The sequence below is a fragment of the Hetaerina americana genome, unplaced genomic scaffold, assembly GCF_022747635.1.
Source record: "Hetaerina americana unplaced genomic scaffold, ioHetAmer1.1.p SCAF_2, whole genome shotgun sequence".
NCBI lineage: Eukaryota > Metazoa > Arthropoda > Insecta > Odonata > Calopterygidae > Hetaerina > Hetaerina americana.
The window spans coordinates 84,604,389-84,628,800 of record NW_027286763.1 but is presented as its reverse complement, the minus strand read 5'-3'; the positions used below and the strand labels follow the sequence as shown (position 1 = coordinate 84,628,800).

At 35.5% G+C, this 24,412-nt stretch overlaps 1 protein-coding gene and 1 long non-coding RNA gene across 2 annotated transcripts; one reads left to right on the top strand and one right to left on the bottom strand.

The window, feature by feature from the left end:
* Nucleotides 1–4,783: 4,783 nt before the first annotated feature.
* On the bottom strand, nucleotides 4,784–22,400 carry Polr2B (RNA polymerase II subunit RpII140). Its single transcript, XM_071585708.1, has 18 exons — nucleotides 22,183–22,400; nucleotides 21,832–22,055; nucleotides 21,487–21,691; nucleotides 20,540–20,667; nucleotides 19,611–19,769; nucleotides 19,008–19,172; nucleotides 18,009–18,205; nucleotides 17,735–17,854; nucleotides 17,164–17,350; nucleotides 14,234–14,784; nucleotides 12,782–13,004; nucleotides 9,270–9,514; nucleotides 8,193–8,409; nucleotides 7,883–8,101; nucleotides 7,451–7,558; nucleotides 6,976–7,250; nucleotides 5,123–5,318; nucleotides 4,784–4,948 (listed from the first exon to the last, which is right to left on the bottom strand). The coding sequence occupies exons 1-18, from the start codon at nucleotides 22,199–22,201 to the stop codon at nucleotides 4,859–4,861; spliced, it is 3,528 nt and encodes a 1,175-aa protein (XP_071441809.1). The 5' UTR covers nucleotides 22,202–22,400; the 3' UTR covers nucleotides 4,784–4,858.
* A 75-nt stretch (nucleotides 22,401–22,475) lies between these two features.
* Nucleotides 22,476–24,323, top strand: LOC139687571 (uncharacterized). The gene is made up of 2 exons (XR_011700647.1): nucleotides 22,476–23,257; nucleotides 24,125–24,323. It is a non-coding gene; the product is annotated as an uncharacterized lncRNA (long non-coding RNA).
* The last annotated feature ends 89 nt before the right edge of the window (nucleotides 24,324–24,412 follow it).

Here is a 24,412-nt window from a genome sequence, read left to right as displayed (position 1 = left end):
CTCATTTCATCAGTACTGTTCACCTGATCATGTCTCCTACTGCAGATGAGTATTATAGAAAAACAATGGAAATTTGGAGCACATTACATATAGAACTTTAAAATGAAACTGATAACATCAGATTTTCATATACAGGGTGCACCAACATAACTTCCTTTTTTCAAAATGCAATAAAACCCATTTTATGAAATAAAATCTATTTATTATTTTTTTAAATGTAGTTACATATTTAAAGTTTATTTTTACAGTCTTGAAAATCAAATCAGGTAGGTGATGCCCCCCATTGTCTGAACACTGAATAAGCCAATTTATGATATTTGTCATGACCCTTACCAGCATAGCAGTAGGTATGTTCACAATTTCTACCAGGATGTTGTCCTTCAGGTCTTGTAGGGTCCTTGGACGGTCAACATAAACACTAGATATCAAAAAACCCCACAAAAAAATCACAATGGGCCAAATCGGGGGGAGTGGGCTGGCCACTCCATATCACCCCTTATTGAGATGAGGTCCTATGGGAGGTGTTCCCTCAATACAGTCATCAATGCACTTGAAGGGTAAGCCGTTCCTCCATCCTGTTGGAACCAAACATCCCCTAGTCCAGTTCATCAAGTCATGGAAAAATTCCTCCAACATGCTTACATAACGGTCAGAATTCACTGTCACTGTGACCTCATTTTCTTCAAAAAACCAGGGACCAACAATCCTTACTGAGGAAATCACAACCATAATGTGACTTCAGGTGAATGCAAAAGCATTTGGTGCAATTCCCCTGAGATTGGTGTCGGCTCCATTGCGCATGTTCTGTTTGTTGACAAATCCAATTGCATGAAAATGGGCTTCATCAGTGAAAAACACAATTGCATCCTTGGGAATGTTTTTGAGAAGACCCTCACTTGCATTCCTCTGAAAATTAATGTCACGTTTGGAGAGTTCCTGAACATTTTCAAACTTGCAAGGATGATAATGAAGGTCATCATGAAGAATTCACCTCACTGAACGATTAGAAAGACCAAGGGCTGACTCATGTTTGCGTGCAGAATATCATAGGGATTGCAGGAAGAATCTCTCACAGCCTCCATGTTCTAAGGTGATCTAATGGGCTGAGAAACTCCAGTTCTTTGTCTTGTCACACTTGTGGTTTGTCTGAAAGTAGTGACCCATGTAACAATTGATTTCTGGCACGGGACAGGGCCCAACGGGGCTACATTTAAGTGTTTTCAGAAGGCCTGCTGGTTTGCAATCACGGAACATCTGTTTGAAAAGTAGGTCTCGATGGCAAATACCACACTCTTCCAATGCATGTTGGCAAATGACCAGGGTGGGAGAAAAACTTTAGAACCCTAGCTGTCAAAAGACATCACTCCTACCTAGCTACAACCTCTTCAGCCTGATTGGCGGGGATATCAAAAAAGGAAGTTATGCTCCCGCACCCTATATTATAAAATAGCACATTTCTCCTTCAACTCTTCTCCTAAAACTGGTATTGCCAGGCCACACATCCAACCATCAACCCTAAAGGCGTTTTTCAACAACTTCTGAAGATTCATTTAGTTTTTCCCATTCCAGCAAAGTTACATTTTTGCTGGGACACTACACCAGATCCTCACAATAGGAAGACCCCAGCCAAAAATGGATGCATGAAAAATCAATTATTTAATGAAATGGTCTGAAGAGAATTAAATAAATGCTTTCCGATAAATTTCATCTTAATTGGGTGAATAGTTTCAGTAAAATTTTATAATCTACTTATCTCATGACCAAAATTCACTAAATATAGTTAGGTACCTACCTCTATTTAATTACTCCGTGACTAATTCCAAAGAAACTGCGAGAGATGCTGCAACAGTTACTTTTAACAGAGTTATCCACTAATATGCATTTCAATGCAACAATTTCAGGGGGTAAAAATCATTTGCCTAATGATTTTTACTCTCTGAAATTGTAACATTGGCATTCAGTGACTATTAATGCAAGAGAAACGTTCACCTTCAAATTGAATACCCAAACCCAACACCCATTAAAATTTCACGGGCAAAGCATGAATTTAAATTAGCTACTACAATTTACTCTTATTATTGTCAGACTTCAATGCTAGTACCAACATTACCAATTAGTCAGTGATAACTACATTGCTATCAGTGCCAATTATTTCAGTGATGATCTCCTAACACAAAGCTAACATAAAATACAATTCATTGATCCAGTAGGAAAAAGCTACCAGGATAATAAGCTAATCACCTTTGATACACTGCAGATCACTTTTCACAAATTTTAACATTAATAGTACATGTGTACACATATTTTGAATATTCCCTTTCATTAAAAAAATACCTCTCGTGTACTCCTTAGATGTGAAACTCATGATCACAACACACACGAAAGACATTCAATGGATAAATCAATGTAGGTTAAATAAATCTCAACAATTCCCTTCAAATTTGGGAATTAAATCATTTAATTAAACACCAGTAACTGCCAGAATAGCAGGCTGGACCAAATTCAGATCAGTAGTATGGTAAGCATATAAAGCATTATATTCGGTAGATATTTCTTTCATTATGTTTCTGATCATATCTTTTCATGCACCTATTGCATACTTATGCTGTTTGTATTGTGTTTAAATGGTCCACTGTATTTTATATAGTATGCACTTAGCCACCGATGAATATTATTTGTTCCAGCCTGAAACATAGAGCAGCTAAATTTGACTGGACTGATGATTCAATGTCCTGGTTATCCATGGAGACAAGTTCAGAAAGCATAATGAACCCAAGAAGAGCTAACGTTAATGATAGCATTCTAGTAACTGCTGATGAGCCTGACATTCCAATAACGTGGCAATTACTATCTCATCTACAACCAGCATATTTACCACTGATTGCAGGAGTTAGTTATTTAATTGTGTGCTTCCTCATGCGAAGAAGGTAATAAGATTACAGACAATAAAGAAATAAAACTTGAAACAATACATTCATCTTTGTGTCTTTTTATATAATATATTCATGAAAACAGGTAGACATGGTACAATAAAATATGTAGGAACTAAAAACTTGTTTAAAATCCTGGGAAATGACCTCCCATTTTGCATATCAAAATCCATTGAATAACCTAAAGTATCTCACACTAAACAGAATTTTAGTTAAAAAATATCCTATAAAATACCTATGTGGCACAAATGAAACACACATATGACCACTTAACATTAAAAACTAATCATGGAAACACACTTCAAAGTACAGCTCATTCAATGTTTTTATTTTTAAAATCAGTCATAATGAGGCTTTTAAGATGAGGGTGTGGTAAAGAATGTGAAAAATAAAGTGAACAGAAAGGCAAGCAAGTAAAGAAGAGTTAGGCAAGGAAGGGTAGGAGAGATGGCAATTGGACAAAATCCAAAGAAGACAGGTTAAGTAGATCCAGGAAAAAATTAAAGGAAATATGATGCTAAAGACTATCAGAGGGGAGAATGATAGTTAAGTAGAGGAAGGAAGAGAATAGAAATCTTGGATGGAATGAAGGAAATTAGAAGTGAGAGTAGACAACATAATTTATTGTACTATGGAGTTTATGAGTACTTAGTGGAGTGTTAGGAAGGGTTTAGAATGACACAGGGGCCTCTGGGGTGCATCAAAAACCACACACAACATGGCAGACTACTGCTAATAATTATCAAAATGAGTGAAGTATATTGGATAAAACTTACTCTTTCGAAATTTGGTGATAATACATTACAGCTTCTTAGAAAACTTACAGAACCAGTCAAAATATTTCACATTTGATTACAACCAACACGGACTTAATATTCTTGAAGATCTTAGAACTTTAAAATGAATTCAAGACCCCAAAGTGACCATTTTCAGTGTTTACTTGTATTCTGTCTTTTGCCTCATCTCTGCAACAGTTACATAGTATAGTCCCTCCTTTCTGCTTATTTTCCTTCCCTCTTTCCTGAGTCTTAATGGAGTTGCTATTTATTTTGCTTCACCTGATAACAAAGCTAAAGCACTGAATCGTGTGACTTGTCAAGTGATCCTGTTAAAGTTCTTCAACAAATAGTACATGGCACGATAAAAAAAATTAACCCGTCTTAATGCCTGATGAGTTTTTCAAGGAAATCATTGAAGGAGTGGCAATAATGAATGTGATGCATTAAAATTAAAAGGGTTCAGTCATAAGCATTGTCAGCTGAAGCTAACCACATAGCTATTCCACCTGAATTCTATGCAAAATCACTTTTAGATAGGATGAGATAGACCCTAAAGCAGATTGGAACTTAAAATTTCCCTAACACAAATGAATAATTTGCTTCCATCATTGTCAAGCCTTAAATGACAGCTTTTGTTTTCTAGCCATTAGATAAATTAATTTTAAGCACAACTGGGTTAGTCTTTATGCTCTTTTACCCAGGATATCAACTTTCACCATCAAAAATAATTTGAATAGCATAATAAAATTAAATGTATCATAAAACATACACTTTACATTTTCTCTTGAACTCCTTCCTTCCAATAACACCGAAACAAAATATCCTACTTAAAATACCAAAAAAGCACAGGATCCAACTTTTATTATGCAAAATTAAGAGGGATGAAACAGTAGGCTTTCTCAAACAAATACCTATACGTCTATATCTAAAATTTTTTTATCTTGATGCAAAAATTTTCCACCATAGATATGTCTTAAGAAAAGCAACCATCCACTTTAATATCTGAAAGCTTGATAATGACAAGGAAATATATATAGGATATATAACAAGAATAAAAATGAAAACACTATCCTCTATTTTATATTACAAATACTTTATTTCAACATATACAAACACATAACTTAAAAATAAAATAATGGCAAATGACTTTCAAACCACCATTAACCTTGGGGCAATGTTCATAGACATTAATTCTTGGAAAAGAAGCTTTGCAGCATATGGAAGTCGAACCTGGGATATCTATAATAAAAAACTTTCAATGAAAACATGGCATTTTTAAAGATGCTAGATAATTATAGGTAAAAATTAAAGAGTGCAGACTAAAGAAAATATAAATCCTACCTTAATACAAACTAAAGCTCACATAGCAAGAAAAATACATAATATTCTACTCATGCTATAGTCTAGACTTACCTGTGTTTTATTCTTGCAACCCTTGCATTCAAATGTGTTATTCCTCAAATTTGCAATAGCTATAAGGCCACAGAAGTTGCAAACATGTATTCTGTAGGGATCAGAAACTTCAAAGAGACGTTCTCGAAGAAACTGAGCAGCTCCATGAGCTATCTGGCAATCTCGTTCCATTTCTCCAAAACGAAGGCCACCATCCCTAAGTTTAGGCATTTTCAAAGAAAAAATCTTAAGGATACAGTTAAAATAAATGATTCCTTCACAACAAAATTGAATTAAAAACTAAAATAGATTAATATGCCAATTGTCATTTTCAAGAGACATACTTAACGATATATAGTATATAATAAATGTCCAGATGAGTAGTGTTTTTAAGCAGCACCGTAGCCAACAATAAAAATACCATATGTAGTCAATTAGACTGGTAGATAATTGAAAATGAGAGATAATCAGATATATAAGTTCCAGAATACCACTGCGTTTGTGAACATTTAGTGTATGTTATATATTATAATGAAGTCTTACAATTTTGCAAATTTTGTACTTAAGTTTTTTTGCATTATTTAATTGATCTAATCTTTTGTTCCATTAATTCTTAAAATTAATTTCACATCGTTAATATTTCTATTCGTCATTAATTATAGTTCCATCCATCATGGAGATTCCATTTCCTATCAGTTGGATCAGTCTAACATTTTAGGTTTTACATAATTTTCCATAAATCATTGTGCTCATAGACAAAACCTTAAGATATATTAATCAGAACAAGCCCCACTCTTATCAGCACAATAAAAAATCAAGATGATAGGTATGGGATGAGACTCATTGTAAGGAAAACAAAGGTTATGTGGTTTTCAAGAAAGATGATAGCTAAGTGAAACATTAAAATATCAAGGCAAAAACTAGACCTAGTGTAAGAGTTAATGTATTTTGAAAGGGTCTTAGACTGAAGATGGTCACAGTAGCAAGGAATTGATAACAGATATGATAGGTAAGGTGGTTATGAAAAGATTATTGAAAACTGGTTATGAGCATGGTTTTGCACAGCTTGGAAATTTAGTTGTTGAAGCAAGATGATAGGAGGCTTTTGAAATGTGGATGTTGAGAAGGAAAGAAAAGGTCAAATGAACAAATAGGAAATCAAATGAAAAATGTCTTAAACTTGACATTAGGACTTTTTTAGAGGATTCTCTTCAGTGATTCAATTTGATTTGAGTACTCTGCTAGAGAAAATAAGTTTCCTCTGATTGTATGACTGATGCAAATAGAGATACATAACATTGCAGCATGCCTTAAGTGGAATGATATATTATTTAATTTCAATCACTCTTTATGCTCACAAAATTATTGATGCAACATATCATTAATTCTTCTTGTAAATAGCTGATTTAATTACTCATGCTATGCCTTTTGATCAATGATGTAAACAATAAATTGAAAAGCTAACAAGGTCACAAACGGTAATTACACCTCCTTCCATATCATGTTCAATGAAGATCTTTGTGCATTGCAGGCTATTCTCTGGCTGAAGAATGTTTATTTTAAAAATTATTCTTTTCCGAGAAAACATCTACCAACAGGTTAATTTACTAATTTACTCGGTTATTTCGCATGCATGATCACAAGCCCAAAATTTTTCCTTGATATATATAAAAAACCATCATCAGTATTAAAGCCAACATCCAATTCTACAATAGCAATGAAAATTATCATACTTATAATACCAAAACCTTAACAAAGGAAAATATTACTCTCGATATAATGAACTTTAAAGGGAATGTAAATATTTTATGGAAACTTATCTTGCAATAAAACATGCAGAATTCTCTACAGCAAGTGACATTCTGATACTTTACCTTGCTCTTCCTTCCATGGGTTGTCGGACTAAAATTTGTACGGGTCCTCTGGCTCTACTGTGAATTTTATCATCCACCATATGCTTAAGACGTTGGTAGTATGTAGGTCCCAGAAATATTTGAGCACTAATTTTGCGACCCGTGTGACCATTGTACATTACTTCATTACCACGAAGCTGGTAGCCATACTCTTGTAGAAGAGAAGAAATTTTCTGCACATTAACAGCATCATTAAATGGTGTTGCATCACCTATTTCACCCTTGTTCGAAGAAACCTACATGAACAAGCATCATAAAAATTAATAAATGCATAGATTATAAAAACAATTTCACACATGAAACAATGATGTCTTATTTTTTTAATTAATTCAAAATTAAAAGGATGTAATATTCTTTAAAAAATTTCCATCAGAAACCTGCACATAAATTCAGTTAGCAGCAGTTCTTTTAAAAAAACCATACGAATGGTACCTACCTTTCCTTGTAGACATTCAATTAAATGGCCAATGGTCATACGAGATGGGATAGCATGAGGATTAATAATGATATCTGGTGTCAAGCCTTCACATGTAAATGGCATATCCTGAAAATAATTTAAAATATAAGTCACAAGATCATCACCCAAGTCATAAAAATTATTGATTAATCAAATTAATTAGAATGCACCAGCAACAAAGTGACACCCAGGGCATACATTTACCAAAGTTATGTTTGTATTCATTGCAGTGAAAACATATCACCTAATGAAACTATTACTACAAGCATAGTATCAGATTCCATACATTCTGGTGCACCAGCTTGTACAGAATGAATGTGGAGTAGTTACAGCATAAGCCTGCACTAGTCAAAAATGATCATAATTTGAACTGTACCTTGTATTTGAAAGTAAAACACATATATCACTTACTTCCTGCCTGTACTGGATACCACAGGTTCCCTTCTGTCCATGCCGGGAAGCAAATTTGTCACCAATTTGAGGTATTCTCACAGATCTCACACGGATCTTACAAAATTTGTACCCCTCTGAATTCAGAGTGATCATAACCTTATCCACAATACCAGTTTCACTGTTCCTCAGGAATGTACTTGCATCTCTTTTGGTAAACCTCTTGGTTGTGCCTTCGAGCTAAAATCAGCAAAGTTGACACAACTTTAGCATATGTATACATTGTTTATCCATGCTATGACAAACGCTATAGATTATTTCGTTTCCTAACCTCATCATCATTCTCAGGAAGGGTAATAGTCTTTCCAATAACCACATCATCACCAGAGACTCTCACACCGGGAGCAATGATTCCATCATCATCCAGTTTATCATAAATAGCATTTCTCATGCCTTGGCATGTAGCCCTGGTTGGCTTTTCAAACTGCTCTTCTTGGTCACCCACACGTTTAGATTCTTGATCTTTGTATGAACGGTAGAAAACAGACCTGCCAGGGAAGAGAGAAAATAAACTTTGAAATGCTTTGCCCTAGCATCAGGTGCAACAATAAACTGCAAAGTAAAATTATCAAATTTTTCATTGCTATCACCTTCTAATTGATCAGAAGCAAAATCATGGGAGCATGCTTATATTCTTGGTGGGACAAATGAGCATAACATCTAACATATTAGTTCAGGTTCAAATTCAAAAAGTTCAAAAAACAAAGGTTCAGACTATTAATGATTCAGTGTTTTCAGCAAGTATCGCTTGTCGACTGACATCGCATGTGTTTGTAGAAATTATTTACAGTAATCTTTCTAACTTTCAGGGAAATATATTGAAAAATTCTTTGATGAGACTTGAATAGACCTCTAAAAATCATTTGAGATGCCAATTGATGGCCATGTTTCTCGAATAAATTTAACAAACCATAAGAATGTACACACGCCAGATTACCCTCCCAAAATTGAAACACTCATTATAGACTGCATCAAACATTCTGAACCCACAGTGTTATACGATTGGTAGGTTTTGTTTGATTACTAAGCTTTGCTAATTGAATTTACCACAACATTCTGATCATGACTAATGATGACCCGACACGAAAACTAACATTTGATGTTAGTCAGTTTTATTTTGCAGTTGACCTTAGATATCTGAAATATCTCTGTAGGCCACCATTTCCCAGTTGTGGTTCTACATCATGATAAGATATTTGTCATAGGATTCTACTCAGAACAAAAAAATGTTATGGAAACAACGGATGAAGAGGTTGGGGAAAAATATGTGCCCATTTATTCATCACCACATTTTTCAAACCACTTCTAAATTAAGTCATTAGATAACATACAATATTTTTCAAAATACCTGAAAAATCCACGCTCCACCGCTGAAGCATTCATAATAACACTGTCTTCTTGATTGTAACCAGTATAACAAGCGATGGCAACCACTGAATTAATACCAGCAGGCAATTCTCGGAAACGAAGGTATTCCATCGATCTTGTGGTCACAAGGGGTTTGTGCGGATAGTAAAGTACATGAGCAAGGGTATCCATTCTCACGTGGAAATTTGTAATATAAATACCCATGGCTTGTTTACCCATAGCACTCTGAAAAACAAAAAGAGGTACATCAGAAATTAAAAGAAAACTGTCATAATGTTCAATCCATTATAATATTTTCATGTCATGCCATTTCCCTCTGGGGTACCACCGAAAAGCCACCGTGACACTATGCACTATTTTTTCATGGCATTCTTATTGGTAACCAATCACTCTGTTCACTCTTTCATAAGTCGATTTCATACAATTCATGAACTGGTCATTTTCTCAAAACTTCACAACTTTTCTCAAGTTATCCCATTCTATTCCTTCTCCAAACTGACAAATGCAAAATAAACTTTCTTCATCAAGTCCATACATTTCTCCAGTACTAGCTGAAGTTTTAACAGATGATCCATGCCTCCTCTCCCAGATACAGAGTGACATTGCAGTCTCCATATTTTGTCAAAAGTTTCCTTTAGTAGTTCTAATCAAAACTTTCCCTGACAACCACCTTAATGGAACTTAAGGTTGGATTGATAAAAGGTAAGGGTGGAGTTCACCTCCTATTAAGCCCAATGAAGAGCAAAATTCACAAATCATGGTAGGAGGAGGGAGTTCCTTCCCGTGTCACCTGTGGTATTCCAGAAATATCTGATTCCTGTAAAATCACACAGAATGGGTGAAACTGAGGGTGTCTGAAGGCATCTCCTAGAATCATGATATTTGTGCAGTAACACCATACTCTACCCAAAGGACAACCACATCCTTTACTTTCCCTACTATGTGCATGAGGGTCATTCAACCAGTTCTTGGCCTGACAAAGAAAACACAAGATTTAAAAACAAATGGTTTTTAGTTCGCAAACAGTCACCTTAAAATTCAACAAATTTAGACTAATGACTTTCCAACTTTTTGAAACCCTCAGTATGATGCCACTTGTGTATCTGCACAAAATAAGCAGTTATCTCACATCTGACCTCATTATTTGAAGAGAATATCTGCCCATCAAGTCATTTCTTCAGGTTTTGGAAGAGCATGTACAGTGGAAAATACAGTGCATGGTGAGCAAAATCCTATAAATTGAGCGCATGAGGAAGGACTCCCAAAGTGAAGGTCATGGAGTTTTGCAACAAAACCTTAAGTGTGTATGCTGGTGAATTATTTTAAAAGAGCGATTTCTTTTTGGGCAGATGTGGCCGTTTAACCTGAATAGCACCCTTACATTGGTCCAGGAGTGAAATGCAATATTCCCTGGAGATAGTCCTGCCTCATCCCAGGTAATCTATGAGCACCACCCCACCAGAATCCTATAAAACCAAACTTTCTCTACAGATGGCACCAATTTCACTTTATTCGGCACATATTCATCGGCTCACACCAACTATTTGAAAGATAAAGCAGCAAACCGACTGTCTGTACTGATTTATCTCTGACATATAATGGTGAATCCTTTTTTCATCTAACATTATAAAATGTTCTGAAATTGAGCATCGTCAGCTGGCTTCATGACACGGTGGGAGGAAGGTACGATGCCCGTATTAAAAAGCTGGTTACAAGGTTGCAAAAAGTGATTAATTGTCAAGGCGACTATGTAGAAAAATAGCTAACTGCTCAGCCTTTCCTGATATGTACACAAAGTTAAGAATAAATTTGATTTTTCATGATAAAAAAATAGGACACCTTAATTTTCGAATCGCCTTCATACTATTTATTATAGAAGTTTTTTAGGAAGTAAAACTCTGTTGCTTACTACTACAGACTGAATAGATATTTTTGAAATTTAGAGGGATCGAGATAGTGCGGTGGCTAACATACAAGCTTCCCTCCGTGGGGGCCAAGGTTTGAATCCCGGAGGCAGCAGATTTCTTTCAGGGGTATCCCAATCCCTACTTGAGATGCTTTGCGTAGAGCACTTTGACCGAGTACAACGTCCATCAGATGGGACATTAAACTGCGGATTCCTTGGCACCTTACAACATGAGTATGCTAATGCCGATGCCGGGTTTCTCTCCCCCCCTTCCTTTCCCATCCATTCTTAATGGTGCAAATGGCCTCAGCTGGCGGTTGCCTTGCCTAAAACTACTGCCACTATTGCAATTTGTAAATAAGGCAACCGTTTTCTATGCCTGATGCAGGAAAATATTCTTAAGAATTATTTTGGAAAATCGCCTTGCGCAAATAGGCAAAAGTTATACCTGTGTACCTCCAAATCATAAGATGAAGGCTAATTTTAGAGCAACTTTTGGGGTTAGAAAAGTATCATATGGGATGGAAATATGGTAAATCAAACTATATTATGAGGCCAAAAAAAGATTATAAAACATGAAAATTTGAATCAATCATCATTTATATTTATAGCCGCTGAAAAAGAGGCACTTGGGGTGATGTTGGCACTCAAAGGGTAAGTGTAAAGCTTTTCCAGACCAATATTATCATTTGAAATTTAGTAGACATGGTCTAATAAGATATTTAAAATGTCAGCAAGCTCGCTTCTGAATTCTCCACTCCATTGCCTTCTCTCAATCTTTTGGCAAAGTAGGATTTCCCCAATTTCAAACACTCTTACATGCAATAGATCATCAATGTGATAATTAGATTTCAGAATGATGCCGCCAATTTTCTTCATTGCGAAGAAACTTGTTTCCACATTATGGTTGATTAGCAGTTTCCTTATTTCCTCTGCTGATTCTGTAACAGACAGGTGTATGAAGGTGGCTCTTCTTTAACATTCTCCTAGGTCATTTCAATGGCCAGGTCTGGGTTCTTTATCAATTCATTTTAGTTCGATTTGGTCCTTTTCGGGGAAAACTGCTAAGGGTATCCATTCTTTTCTAATGCTGACATTGGGCCTTGCTTTCCTGAGGTGATTCAACATCTGAGAAGCTGTAAGCATACTAATGCATTTATTAGTAGGGCCTTCTAGGCAGGGTAGTTATGTGATCAAATTCCCAGCTACTGGTTTTTCTGCACCTCTTTTGTTACAACATGGCTAATACTTCCATCCCGTCTCTTGCTCACTAAAACATCCAATAACTGTTGCTACCCAAGTAACCGGAAGAAGAATGAACCCTTCACCAACTACATGTTGTGAAAGCCTTCAGAATAATAACCAGTACTCATTTGATGAATATCAAACACTTTTAAAAGGGTGAAAAGGCATGCGGTGAAGTAACAATCAATTTACTCCTTTGAAAACCAAGCAACATTGGTTAATACTTAACTTTTTAACTTAACACAAAACAATAATGTCAATAAAAATTCAACTGTGACCTCATTACTGAAAAGGAGACAAGTTGGCAAATTATAACACTTACTTTCAGCATGAATATTTACCTGGTAGGTATTCCTAGGGCTCTGGTTATGATCAGGAAATGGAATGATGGAAGCACAGACCCCTAATATCATGGCTGGATGGATTTCACAGTGTGTAAATGTTGTACAGTATGCATACTCCTTCTCATGACGCAAGTCTTCAGGTGACATTGAAATCATCACAGTTTCTTCTTCAAGAGTGTCGATATACTCCACTACACCACTCGAAACTAGCACATGCCACCTTGAAAAGAGAGAAAATATCTAATTTTTTTGTTGCTTGAATAATTACGCCACAGGATGCAAAAATGAATACTGGCATCCACACTGAAGTGAACTGGTCTGTGGCCGTTTCACTTCACTGTTTTAAATGTCAAAACCAATCCACTAACATACAGATTTATTCACTGACCATCCATCAAGACGTATGATATTGAGTGATATTTAAGGTAATCAGATGATGTATCACTCAGGGTGGCTTAAGGATGGAAAAGATATCAAATCAATGAAACCCTTATTTGAAGAAACTTTCAATGATTACAACATTTCAGTCAGTTATAAAAATGCAATAAATTTCAACCATTGCACTATTTTTCTTTCATACCCTCAATACATTATATGTACTACAAGTTTGGCAATGGAATGATGTAGTTTTCAGTGACATTTAGATCTATCATGGGAAATCAAAACTCTCCAGCTAAGTGTCAACAACACCAAGTCGATCAACAGATATGAGGTTGACAAAAGATAGTGCATGTAGTGTATTGATGTAGTTGAAGTTACACAGCCATTTTACTAGTAATGCAGCCAAGTGATGGTGTCATGCCAATTACATAAGAAGAAAGCAAAAGGAAACCGTTACAATTAACCCTGACTCATTTTATATTACAGCTGAGCACTTATTATCCGACATCCACTTGCCCAATAGGCAGATTATCCATTGGTTCCAGTGAGACGCATTAACTTATCTCCCATTTATTCCAATCACTTCATCTCATATCTATACGTAAACAGTAAAAGACATTTAATCAGCTGAAAAACTATTTCCCTGTTAATTACCTTCTTAAGTTATAAACATAAATTTGTGCTATAATGAGTCTTCTAAAGCATTGCTCCATGTTGGTATGATGAGAAAGGGACTGAATATGCTGCTTTAACTGACATTAAAGTTATCTCATTTAATTAAATAAATAGCAGCAAGCTTTGTTGAATTGTTGGAAGTAGGGGTACACTGGTAACCTTTCTTATTTGATTTCTTAGCTATCTCAGAACAGTTAGATATATAATTGTGTTTTTATTTTGGGGCGAGATTGAGACTATGGAGTCTCCTTTACCACCTAACCCCTGTAGGGAAGTAAGTAGAGGGATAAGGATGAGAAGAGGGATCAGCAGACCTACTATATGATGACTTCTATGCCGTAACAACAATTGATATTCCTTAATCAAAAAGCATGCTCAATGGTGATGGCTTACCCATAATTGTTGTAATCCCTGTCCTTCAACATTTCAATATGTCTCTTCTTTAGTGAGAGCATCCCATTTTCAACAATCAGCAAGGGGCGACAAATACGACCTGCATCTGTGTAAATACGAATTTCTCGGTCTCGAATGTCTCTTATCGTTGACACTTCTGACACAATAACGTCCATTTGACGACGCAATTTCCTTAGCGTTGCCATGAGCTGTTCGGGGTCACGATGAATCCCAACCCAGCAACCATTAACAAAGATCTTGGTAGCATCAGCAATTGCTGATGGTGCTATTTCCTCCAGGTTTTCCATACTCCACTCCTCCAAGAACTCAAGTATGGGTGAGGGTTGGGATCCTACAGATATGTAAGCCATGAGGGCAAGGTTTTTGACAAGACCCACAGCAGCTCCTTCTGGGGTCTCTGCAGGGCATATCATACCCCAAAGTGTGTTGTGAAGCTGTCGAGGTTTGGCCAGTTTACCATCTCGACCAATTGGAGAGTTGACACGCCTCAAATGTGACAATGTAGAAGCAAATGTCAACCTATTCAGCACCTAAAATAAATGGATAAACCAATAGAAAAATGAAACTTAAAATTCACTCTCACTCAAGAGCACATAGGATATAAGTAATAGACTTATTCTGCAGTTACATCTCATTAGGGTTTGTGATATGGATGGATAACAATTTCTAAATTGAATGTCTTTTTAAATTCATAAAAGTTATTCAAATTAGATTTGAATAACACATATACTTCAACACCTAAGCAAACACAAGAAGAAAATTATCTGCCATCCTGAGTAGGAGCGCATTACGGTTAACCCTCACTAAACTGGATGCAAAGAATCTGGACTCTCACATGATTTGCACCAGTTATTTTATATACAGTTAACTCTTGATTATCTGAGTCATTGGATGCATGATGAAGCATGGATAATGTATCCAAAATACAAGGATAATATGATCATGATATAAACCCATACATATACAGAAACTCTCCTTTTTCATTCCATGTCATTAATTCCAGTTTTTTAGCAACTGAAATTACATTTATTTCATTTTTCAGCCATTTTTAAAGGTGAATTCATAGATTTACAAGAACACAGTCACGGTATTTTCCTCAGAAAGCTAAACCAATCAGGTATACAGGAAAAGACAAACGACTAGCAAAGGACAAATGTTAAATAAGGATCACTGATGCGGATTCATATTTTTCAAATGATACCGAATAAAATAATACATTTTACACAGCTAATGACTACATTTTTTACATAGTAAAAGCATGTATTTGCTCACCTCAAAAGAGAATATGGAATTCTCAAGGCTAATGAATGTGATAGAAACTACTATGGGAAAGTCCAGAGAGTACAGCAATGTTTAAATTAATACATTAAATAAAAGTGAAAACTTTTGATTTTGTAAAAATAAAACATTAAGAAAGCAGAGGTATTTCAAACTTGTATTTTTCATAAAGCATACAAAGTTTCAAAGCATTTAATTATCTTTACAATTGTAACTTTCTTAAAATTTTGAAGTACTAGAAAGTTAGACATGGATTATCGAGAGTTTACCGTTTTTATTAAATCAATACAGCAATCGATTACACTTTATTTTTCTCAAAATTGCTATTGGTGACAGCTATTTCAATTATTCATTTCCATTGGTTGACACACTATATTTAAATTTTTCACCTTTTTAAAACCTTAAAGACTTGAAAAGCTGAATCAGTTTGTTGGAATGAATTATGCTATAATCATCTATGAACTCTTACCACTTTTTAAATTTTGACATTGAATTTTCCAATCCTGAATATGCACAGTAGAATAAAATACAGCATAATCTAGTCCAGTATCAGGAGGCATCTTAATTGGGAGCATGAAGGGTGTGACTGCAACCCATTAGCAGGCTCTCGAAAAATGGTTCATATTGCTTTGAGTCAATACCCTAATTTAAGATCTTAACATTCTAAGGGACCTTTGGCCTTGCTACAACACCAATCATAAATTTAAACAATAATGAATAATCATTAGTTTAAACTATTAGTTATGATTTATTCCTACATTTATCACCTCAAAATGTTTCCACAAAAGGCTCAATTCCACACTTAAATACAATATTTAACCAAAGACCTGTATCAGTTATTATGTAAAGCTGAGGTAGGCAAAAAATATTATTAGCTCTGATTGAGTACCCTCATTTTTTAATTTGTGTGCGGTGTTTTTTTATCTTTTTTTTCATTTTGCATTTGTTTGGTAGAAATCCATCATTCATTGCAAATCTATTACACATTTCCATCCATGTACCATCATTGGACATTTAACTCCAGGTTTTAATTTATTGAAGTTTCATATACACATGTCAACCACAGTTATCAACCTGAGGGTTAGTTTGATAGGTGAGAATAGAGCTCAACCAGTACTAAGCCCAATGGCATGCGAAATGTACACATCTAGGTACAGGACAAATTCCTTTCCCTGCACTTCCCAGGAAGATCTGGTCCCCGTAAAATCACACAGCTTGGGTAAGAGCGAGTGATCCCAGAGGCACAACCCAGAATTGGACCAAGGTCCTCTAGTCAATAGCCCAGCACTCTACCCACTGGACTATGTCCAGTGGGTAGAGTGCTGGGCTATTGACCATAGGTGGCTAGAGGAAAAAACTGACAACCCCAACCTGATTTGTGAATTTCACATGCTAAAAACTCAACAAGGTGAGCTCAAACCTCAATCATCAAAACTTCTGCAAGACTTTTGAACACACACATATCTAATTACTTAAATTTGAATCATAATTGAGTATTTTAGTTTTCAAATGTTTTACTTCATCCCTTTCCCAACATGGCTTACACAGAAAGAAGAAGGCCAGACACGTGGAAATTTTTTATTGATTATCTGTACTGTGATTTAATTGGAACAAATGAAACCACTAAATACCTGGGATACACCAGCTCTTGCTTGATGAGCCTTCTTCTGATCTCCCCAATTTCCAGTAGCTAGTGAATATCTAAGTCCATCAGTGATGATCTTCGTTTTGATGGCCAACTCCAGGTTGAAATCTTTACCTCGGTCAATGAATTTCTGGGCATACATTCTTACTTCTTTCATGAGGTTTTTGAAGAGACTGGGCAAGGTAAAAATGAAAAGCATGATTAAGATTTGATCAATTCGATTACTGTTAATTGGACAATACTATCATCAAAATTTAAATTCTTCATTATGTGTATAAAGCACATAATTGCCAATAAAATAAGGAATAGACAACCAGTTATATGTACTTCATGAGTAAAACAATGCACATAACTGTTTTAAAAATGAGCACACAAGAATATTAAATAGTGCAGGTCTCTAAGCATACCTTAATTTTCAGATGAAATGAAACTTCAAAACAGCCCATGATTTTAATAATTTACACATTAAAAGTTACACAAACTATAGTGTTATGGTAATGGCAGTGGATCAGATCATCATTAATCTCCGATTGGGCCAATAGCAATGGATAACTCACCCTCTAAACAGAAAGGCTAGCAATGGACCAGCTAAATCCAGACGTTTATTTCCATAGTGATCTCTGTCATCCAATTCTCTTCGGCCAAGAGCAGCAAGAAGAAGACGATGCACCATGTACCTTTTGTTATAAAAATAATATTTTTATAAGAACTGATGAAGAAGGTTAAACTTTCACCTGACTACTGAGAAATGTCAGCATGATAGACTTCCATTAATAGCATAAATATGAATTCCCAAATTTCTTAATAGTATCAATGGAACTCAATTCATACCCCAAAAAGTATGCCTTTTTCGTTTCGCAGAAATCGGACACTCCAACATGAGGTAACATTTCCTTCTGCAAAATTTCCCTAGCATATTTAACTCTCTTCTCTTTCGTAACACCAGGTCGGGCACCTCTGGCACCAATGAAATTAAGAGCCACATTTTGTTCTTGAATGACAAAGGCTTCATCCAAAGAAGGTTTAACCTGTGGATAAGACAAGAAGATTGAGGTAGAATGTGAGGTAACAATTTCAACAACTCAACATATCTATGATAAATAAAAATATATAAATTATCCAGTAGCGTAAAATTGGGCAACATATCTACGTAATAGGCTTGAGCCAACAACAACAGGAACATCAGTTATTGGACTTCATTTACTTCAACATTTGGATAATTTTGACATCAAAATACCTTTACTTGAAAAAGTCTATTTTATCGATCAACTTGACTGTCAATAGTCCACCATCATAGTAATAAGCATAATGCACACTTGAATTTGATACCTTGGTTTCCATCTTGCTTCATAATTCATCACAGCTATGCAATTTCAAAGCTTTCAGTTTGTGCTCACGTTTTGAGTCACATACATATTTTTTACAGTACAGACTAAATAAATGGAAGTGGAAATGTGAGTACTTTATAAATCCTTTGGACAATACAGCAATATATATGTTTCGTAAGCATAATATGTCTTACAAAGAGTTGGTTTGGGTTCATTCCACATTTTTATTTTATTTGGTCTAGAAGCATTAATGATTATACAGGTAAAAATCTGATATAATACCTGTAAAAATCTTGAATACACAACTACCAGAGTTACAATATAATTTTAATTATCGAGTCTTTTTAACATGGGGCAGCCCTGAGGTACTTCGGCTGCTGATCGAAAGGGCCAAATATAATCAAATCAAGGTCATTATTCTAAAAACTCACATTTAAACTCAGGTTATGTTAATTTTTGGGGATATGAAATAAAACAATCATAGTTAGATAAAGTTCACTACCATTTCCATCATCTCTGGATCGTCAAAGTCATAGATAATATGCTCCAAAATATCTCTGTCAGCAACAAACCCCAGGGCTCGAAACACAATCATAATGGGAATTTCCTGTTTAATATATGGCAAGATCGCCATTATTCTCTGTCCAATCGCTGACTTCTTGATGCTCTAAAAATAAATATAATCATTAATGACACTGCAAAAAAAATTCATAATTTTTTAAATATCACAAACAAAATTCAAACTAAAAAAAGATGCTAATCAACGCCTTAAAAAATTGAACACTGTTCGTTCCCAAGTATGAAATTAATGAGTCTAGATTTTCATTTGTAGTGAGACATTTATGCATGCCAATTAATTTTATCACCTTAAATGGTAATCAAACAAAGGCCATTTAGGCAAATTTCTTATGTATATGAAAGAGTTAGCAGGCAAAAGTGATATAATTTCCACTTGCTCCAAATACACAGCTACAACAAGGTCCCCAAAAATCATTGAATTGGCATACATTATGTGATGTGTTCTCATGGAGTTTTCGACAAAAACCTTGTTTTTCTACACACAATTCACAGACATGCATAAGGAATAATATTGAGCACCACCCACCTGACCACCTCTGGCCATCATGTTTACCCATAACGTTGACGTTGGTCGCGAAGAGTGTGCCAAGCATGACCTAATCTCGGCCTTGTAGGCAAACTTGCCATCTTTCATACTAAAAACATACACTGTGTTGGTGGCCATTTTTTCTTGGGCAATCAGCACCTAAAATTACAAACAAAAAATTGAGACTTGGATGCATCTTAAAGATATGCACTAAGTTGAACTAGTGCCAACACGCACTGATGCCATCTCTCTGATTTCTAACTACCCTTATAAGTTTCCTAATTTCAGTGGAATTGGTACTTTTTTAGCATAAAAGAAAATATTTTTTCTTCTCTCTTTTTTCTCCATTTTTTAATTTCTTAGTAATGTTTTGCATACTTCATATAAACCCTAATTTTGTTGAAAATGTTTCATTAAACTTTTCAAAGCAAGATCCGCATTGCATTATGCCCCACCAGAATCGACTATATCATCAATGATGGCACAATTTTATTTTTTCCACTTCTCCTATTACATTCGCTTGTAGTAAATATATTTCCTTTCTCACTAAATTAATGTCAAGAAATACCAGCATTAGATTTACATGGAAGGAACAGATAAATTTAAGTCTAGGGTATACCAGATGTATTAAGTTCAAATAGTAGTAATAATATGTAATTGGCGTTTTTGATGCTTGGGTGATAAAGTTGTATCTTGAATATTTAGCTCACCTTAACTATAAACCTAGGATTGAAACTAAATACCACTATTATAACTTAACTATTTACAGAGATATGCATATTACAAAAGCAAGAGCATAAACTATGGCAAAAATAGAGCTCATAATAGCTTTCCTGATTCAAACAAGGCATTAAAATATTAAAATCAAAATACATTAGGAGATGATTAAGTCATAATTTCAATACAACAATACAGCACTGTAAGACTACCTTTTCTGATCCATTAATGATGAAGTATCCTCCAGGATCAAGGGGACACTCGTTCAACTCTGTGAGATCACGATCAGTCATGCCACTCAGAAAGCAATACAGTGACCTCAGCATAATTGGTATTTTTCCTGTAGAATAGAATGTCATCAATGACTAACATGCCATACGAAATAACTATTATATCATTCATATTCTCCATTTTTATTCAGAACACCATTTCATAAATGCCAAGGATGAATGCACTCTATTATTCAATTTTCACGACTCTATTGAATTACCTGACATTAAAACCACCCCCAAGGTGAATGCCTTCAGTCTGTTAATCTTAAAATGAAAAATTAATATGCATGGCATGGTTTACCACTCACTGCCAACTGTATGTGATCAGTAGCTAGGTTAGAAGTCTTCACTAAGAAGTATAGAAATAGATCCGATTACTCTGTTGAAACTTTCCCAGATTATAGCAATCACTTTTGCTAAATGCACTAATCAGATATCGTAAGTATAGGCACATAATTAAAGTTAACTACAAACAATATCTTTTTAAAAACAGGAAATCTCAGCGGAAACCACTCTCTCTACAGAAGAATGAACTAGCAACCATATCTTTTTGGAAAATGGAAAGTCCCCGTGGAAACAGTGATCTCATGTGCCTATAGTAGTAACTCAATTGAAATCAATGTCACTCTCTTCCAAATTTTGGTAGTTTAACTGTCATGAATGAGAACCAAGAATTTAGTCGATTTTTTGCCTGAAAGGTTATTATGAAGCAGGGGCGGTGGGAAAATGAGGGTATAATACAGGAGTAAATGCAGGTTTGTACTCATTCTAAAAATTTAAAAGTTAAACATACAAAAACTTGTGGTCACATAAATATTCTCTCACCCGCTGTTCAAACATCAATAACAAACCACACGGCAGGTTTATAATTTTTATGTTCCACGCACCTATGAACGTTTTTTGATATAGCGTCTCAATCGGCTCTTCTCCTTCCTTAGCCTCTGTTTTTGTTACATCAACATACAAAGGCGCTGAATAAGTAAGATTCCTAAGTCTGGCTTCGTTTGGCATCATGGCAGAAGGTGCACCGTCTTTCTCCCAATGCGTGGGTTTGGATAAATAGATTTGTTCAAACTTGAGTAAATACCGCGGCTGAAATTAAATGAGAAATAAATTGTACACGTCTTGTCACCCGTTCGCCATGTTACACTCTAAGTAAAAATAGCGTAATCCATATTCATCGTCACGATCATAAAATGAGCATTTAGGCACAATGATATAGAGGAACTTACAGGATTTTCAATTTCTCCAGAGGTATGTTGGGCTTCCGCTTGAAGGTCAATCTGTGGAGAATCTTCGACAATCCGCTGCACTGACATTTCAACAAATTCATCAAATGAATCCAGCTGCTGTCTGACTAAACCTTTTTCATCAAAATATGCGTTAATGACAATCCAACAAGCTTCTTGCCACAATTCGGATGAAATTTCTTCGCCATCATCTTCCTCGAATTGCTCTAGAAATGGTTAAGTAGGTAATTAGAGGAAACGAAGAATTAATTTGTTTAGTAGATTAACTCTGACATCTTGCACATTATACAGAAGTGAATGTCTTCCTCATAGTAGTAACTTATGAAAACTTACCTTCGTCTAGCTCGTACATTTTTGAAGTATTGGGTTGACTTAATAATAAAACTCTTTGAATTTGAAATAATTCTTCGGTGATTAAGATTTAGGCGAAGGATTTCAATCATGCACCGAATGTACTCAGTTGCATGTAATTATCTTCGCTAGGTCGGCTAAAACTAACGATACTGACATACTGTTCTACCATACACAGAAGAAACAAGACGCCATTTGCCCTTACGATGTAATGCAGAGCAGAGAGAGATGAAAAAGTAGAAGATCGTAATGCGTACTTTCGGGGAAGTGAATTCCACGCAGCGAAGCATGCGGCTATGTTTGTTGTTTCGGTATTTGCGTTAGGTCTCACATTAATTGTCTTGTGCTCGGATTTTAGTTTCAGCCAGATTGTTATCACACTGTGTTTAGCGTTCGTGTCAGTAGGATATGTCGAGTGAATTCCAAAAAAAAAATGAAAGAGAATTTGTGTGTTGCTCGAACATTATTTTATTAAAGGCAGATCGCCTTCAAAGAGAAATTTGATAAACATTGTAAATCTGCGCCTTTGATTAGAATGACATATGTGTGACTGCAAAAATTTCGAATTTGTCCGAAAGTGAACTTGAGGTCAAGTGACGCTGAGCGTTCTGGGCGCCCCATTGAGGCCAATAGTCCATTAAAAAAATTGTGAAAATCCAGTTGGTGGTAGAAAATAGAATGCCAGTACGATAATGCTGTAGGAATGTCAGTAAGGTACATAATATTTTGCATCATTTTGACTGAGAAATCCGATCACAAGGTATGTGCCAAGATTGCTCCCAAGTAACCAAAGACGAAATTGTGTGACATGTTTCGAGGCTGGCTTGCAGCTGTTTCAGCAGTGTCTTGGAATTAAGCCATCGTTTCGGCACTCGGGGCGAAACATAAATTCACAACTACATGCCTGAAACTAAGGATCTCGTTGATAGTGGGAAGTGTTTACTAAAGAAGACGAAGACCGATTTATCAGCTGGGAAGATTATGGCTATAGATTTTTGGGATTCTTAAGCAATAATTTATGGACCATTCTGGTCAATGAATGGTCAATTTATTACAGGTACATCGTTATCAGAACTTTTGAATACCGAATTAACATTGAAGTGTCCACGATTGGGCCTCAGAAGTCATTTGCCATCTCCAAAGTGCACTAGCTCACTCATCTACAGTTGGGAGAGCAAATTTGACTTAAATTTTCAACTCATTTCCCATCCTCTCTTTTCTCCAGTTTGACTCCCACCGACAACTGCTTGTTCTCCAATGTGAATAAATAGATCGCAGAAAGCCTAATAGGAGATAATTTTGGAAACAAATGCCTATTTATTATTTTAATTTGGCTAGGTTGACACCACATTATTTCATTGGGTCCAATGAACTTGAGTTCGTACCATGAAAAGTATATTCCTAAAGGAGACTAGGTTGAAAAATAATAATGGTGTCTATTTGGATTTTGTACTTACACATCCCCATGCTCTTACATACCATTAAAGATCATCAAATTCAAATACTGTTGGTTAAAAAGGTTGATAGGAAAGGGGTTTGCGATAGAATATGGCCCAAGTGTGGTGAATCACTCTGTTATAGCTAAATGCGTAACGGGGCTGTAACATTGGCTTGTAGATATGGAGAAAGGTAATTTTTACTTTTGTCGTAGAAATACAGCGTATGATTTTTACTTCGTACTCCTTTAATTAGATTGTGAAGATATTAAATCCCCATTTATGTATTCATCAAGAGACATCAATTTCAATCCACTTTGGAATGTAACATCATGAAAATTGCAGTATTAATCTGATGTTCAGGATTGGTGTTTGTAAATTTTGCCTGAAAACAAACATTATTTCATGTTTCTTCTCCATCTGCTCGTTTTAATAGTTTGAATAATTTTATATTTCCATGGTTTATTCTGCTGGATCGAGGTTTCCAGTCCTGGGTATCCCAGTTGCCCATATATGGCACATCATCTGAACCAACGGTCACCCACACCTGAGGTGGGACAGAAACCTGTGATCATGGGGGTTGTGAGGAGTGTGCTAATTACTGGTCAAGCTAATGAGGCATTCACAGTGTTGTAATTTTTGTCGGATTTGTATTTGGCTTAATAGGCAATAAAAATATATATAGGTGATCTGTGTATCATTATATAAATATCATGTTCATGTGCTAATCCTTGTCCGTTATCACATTCTGATTCTTTATAGTCTATAATTGTTTC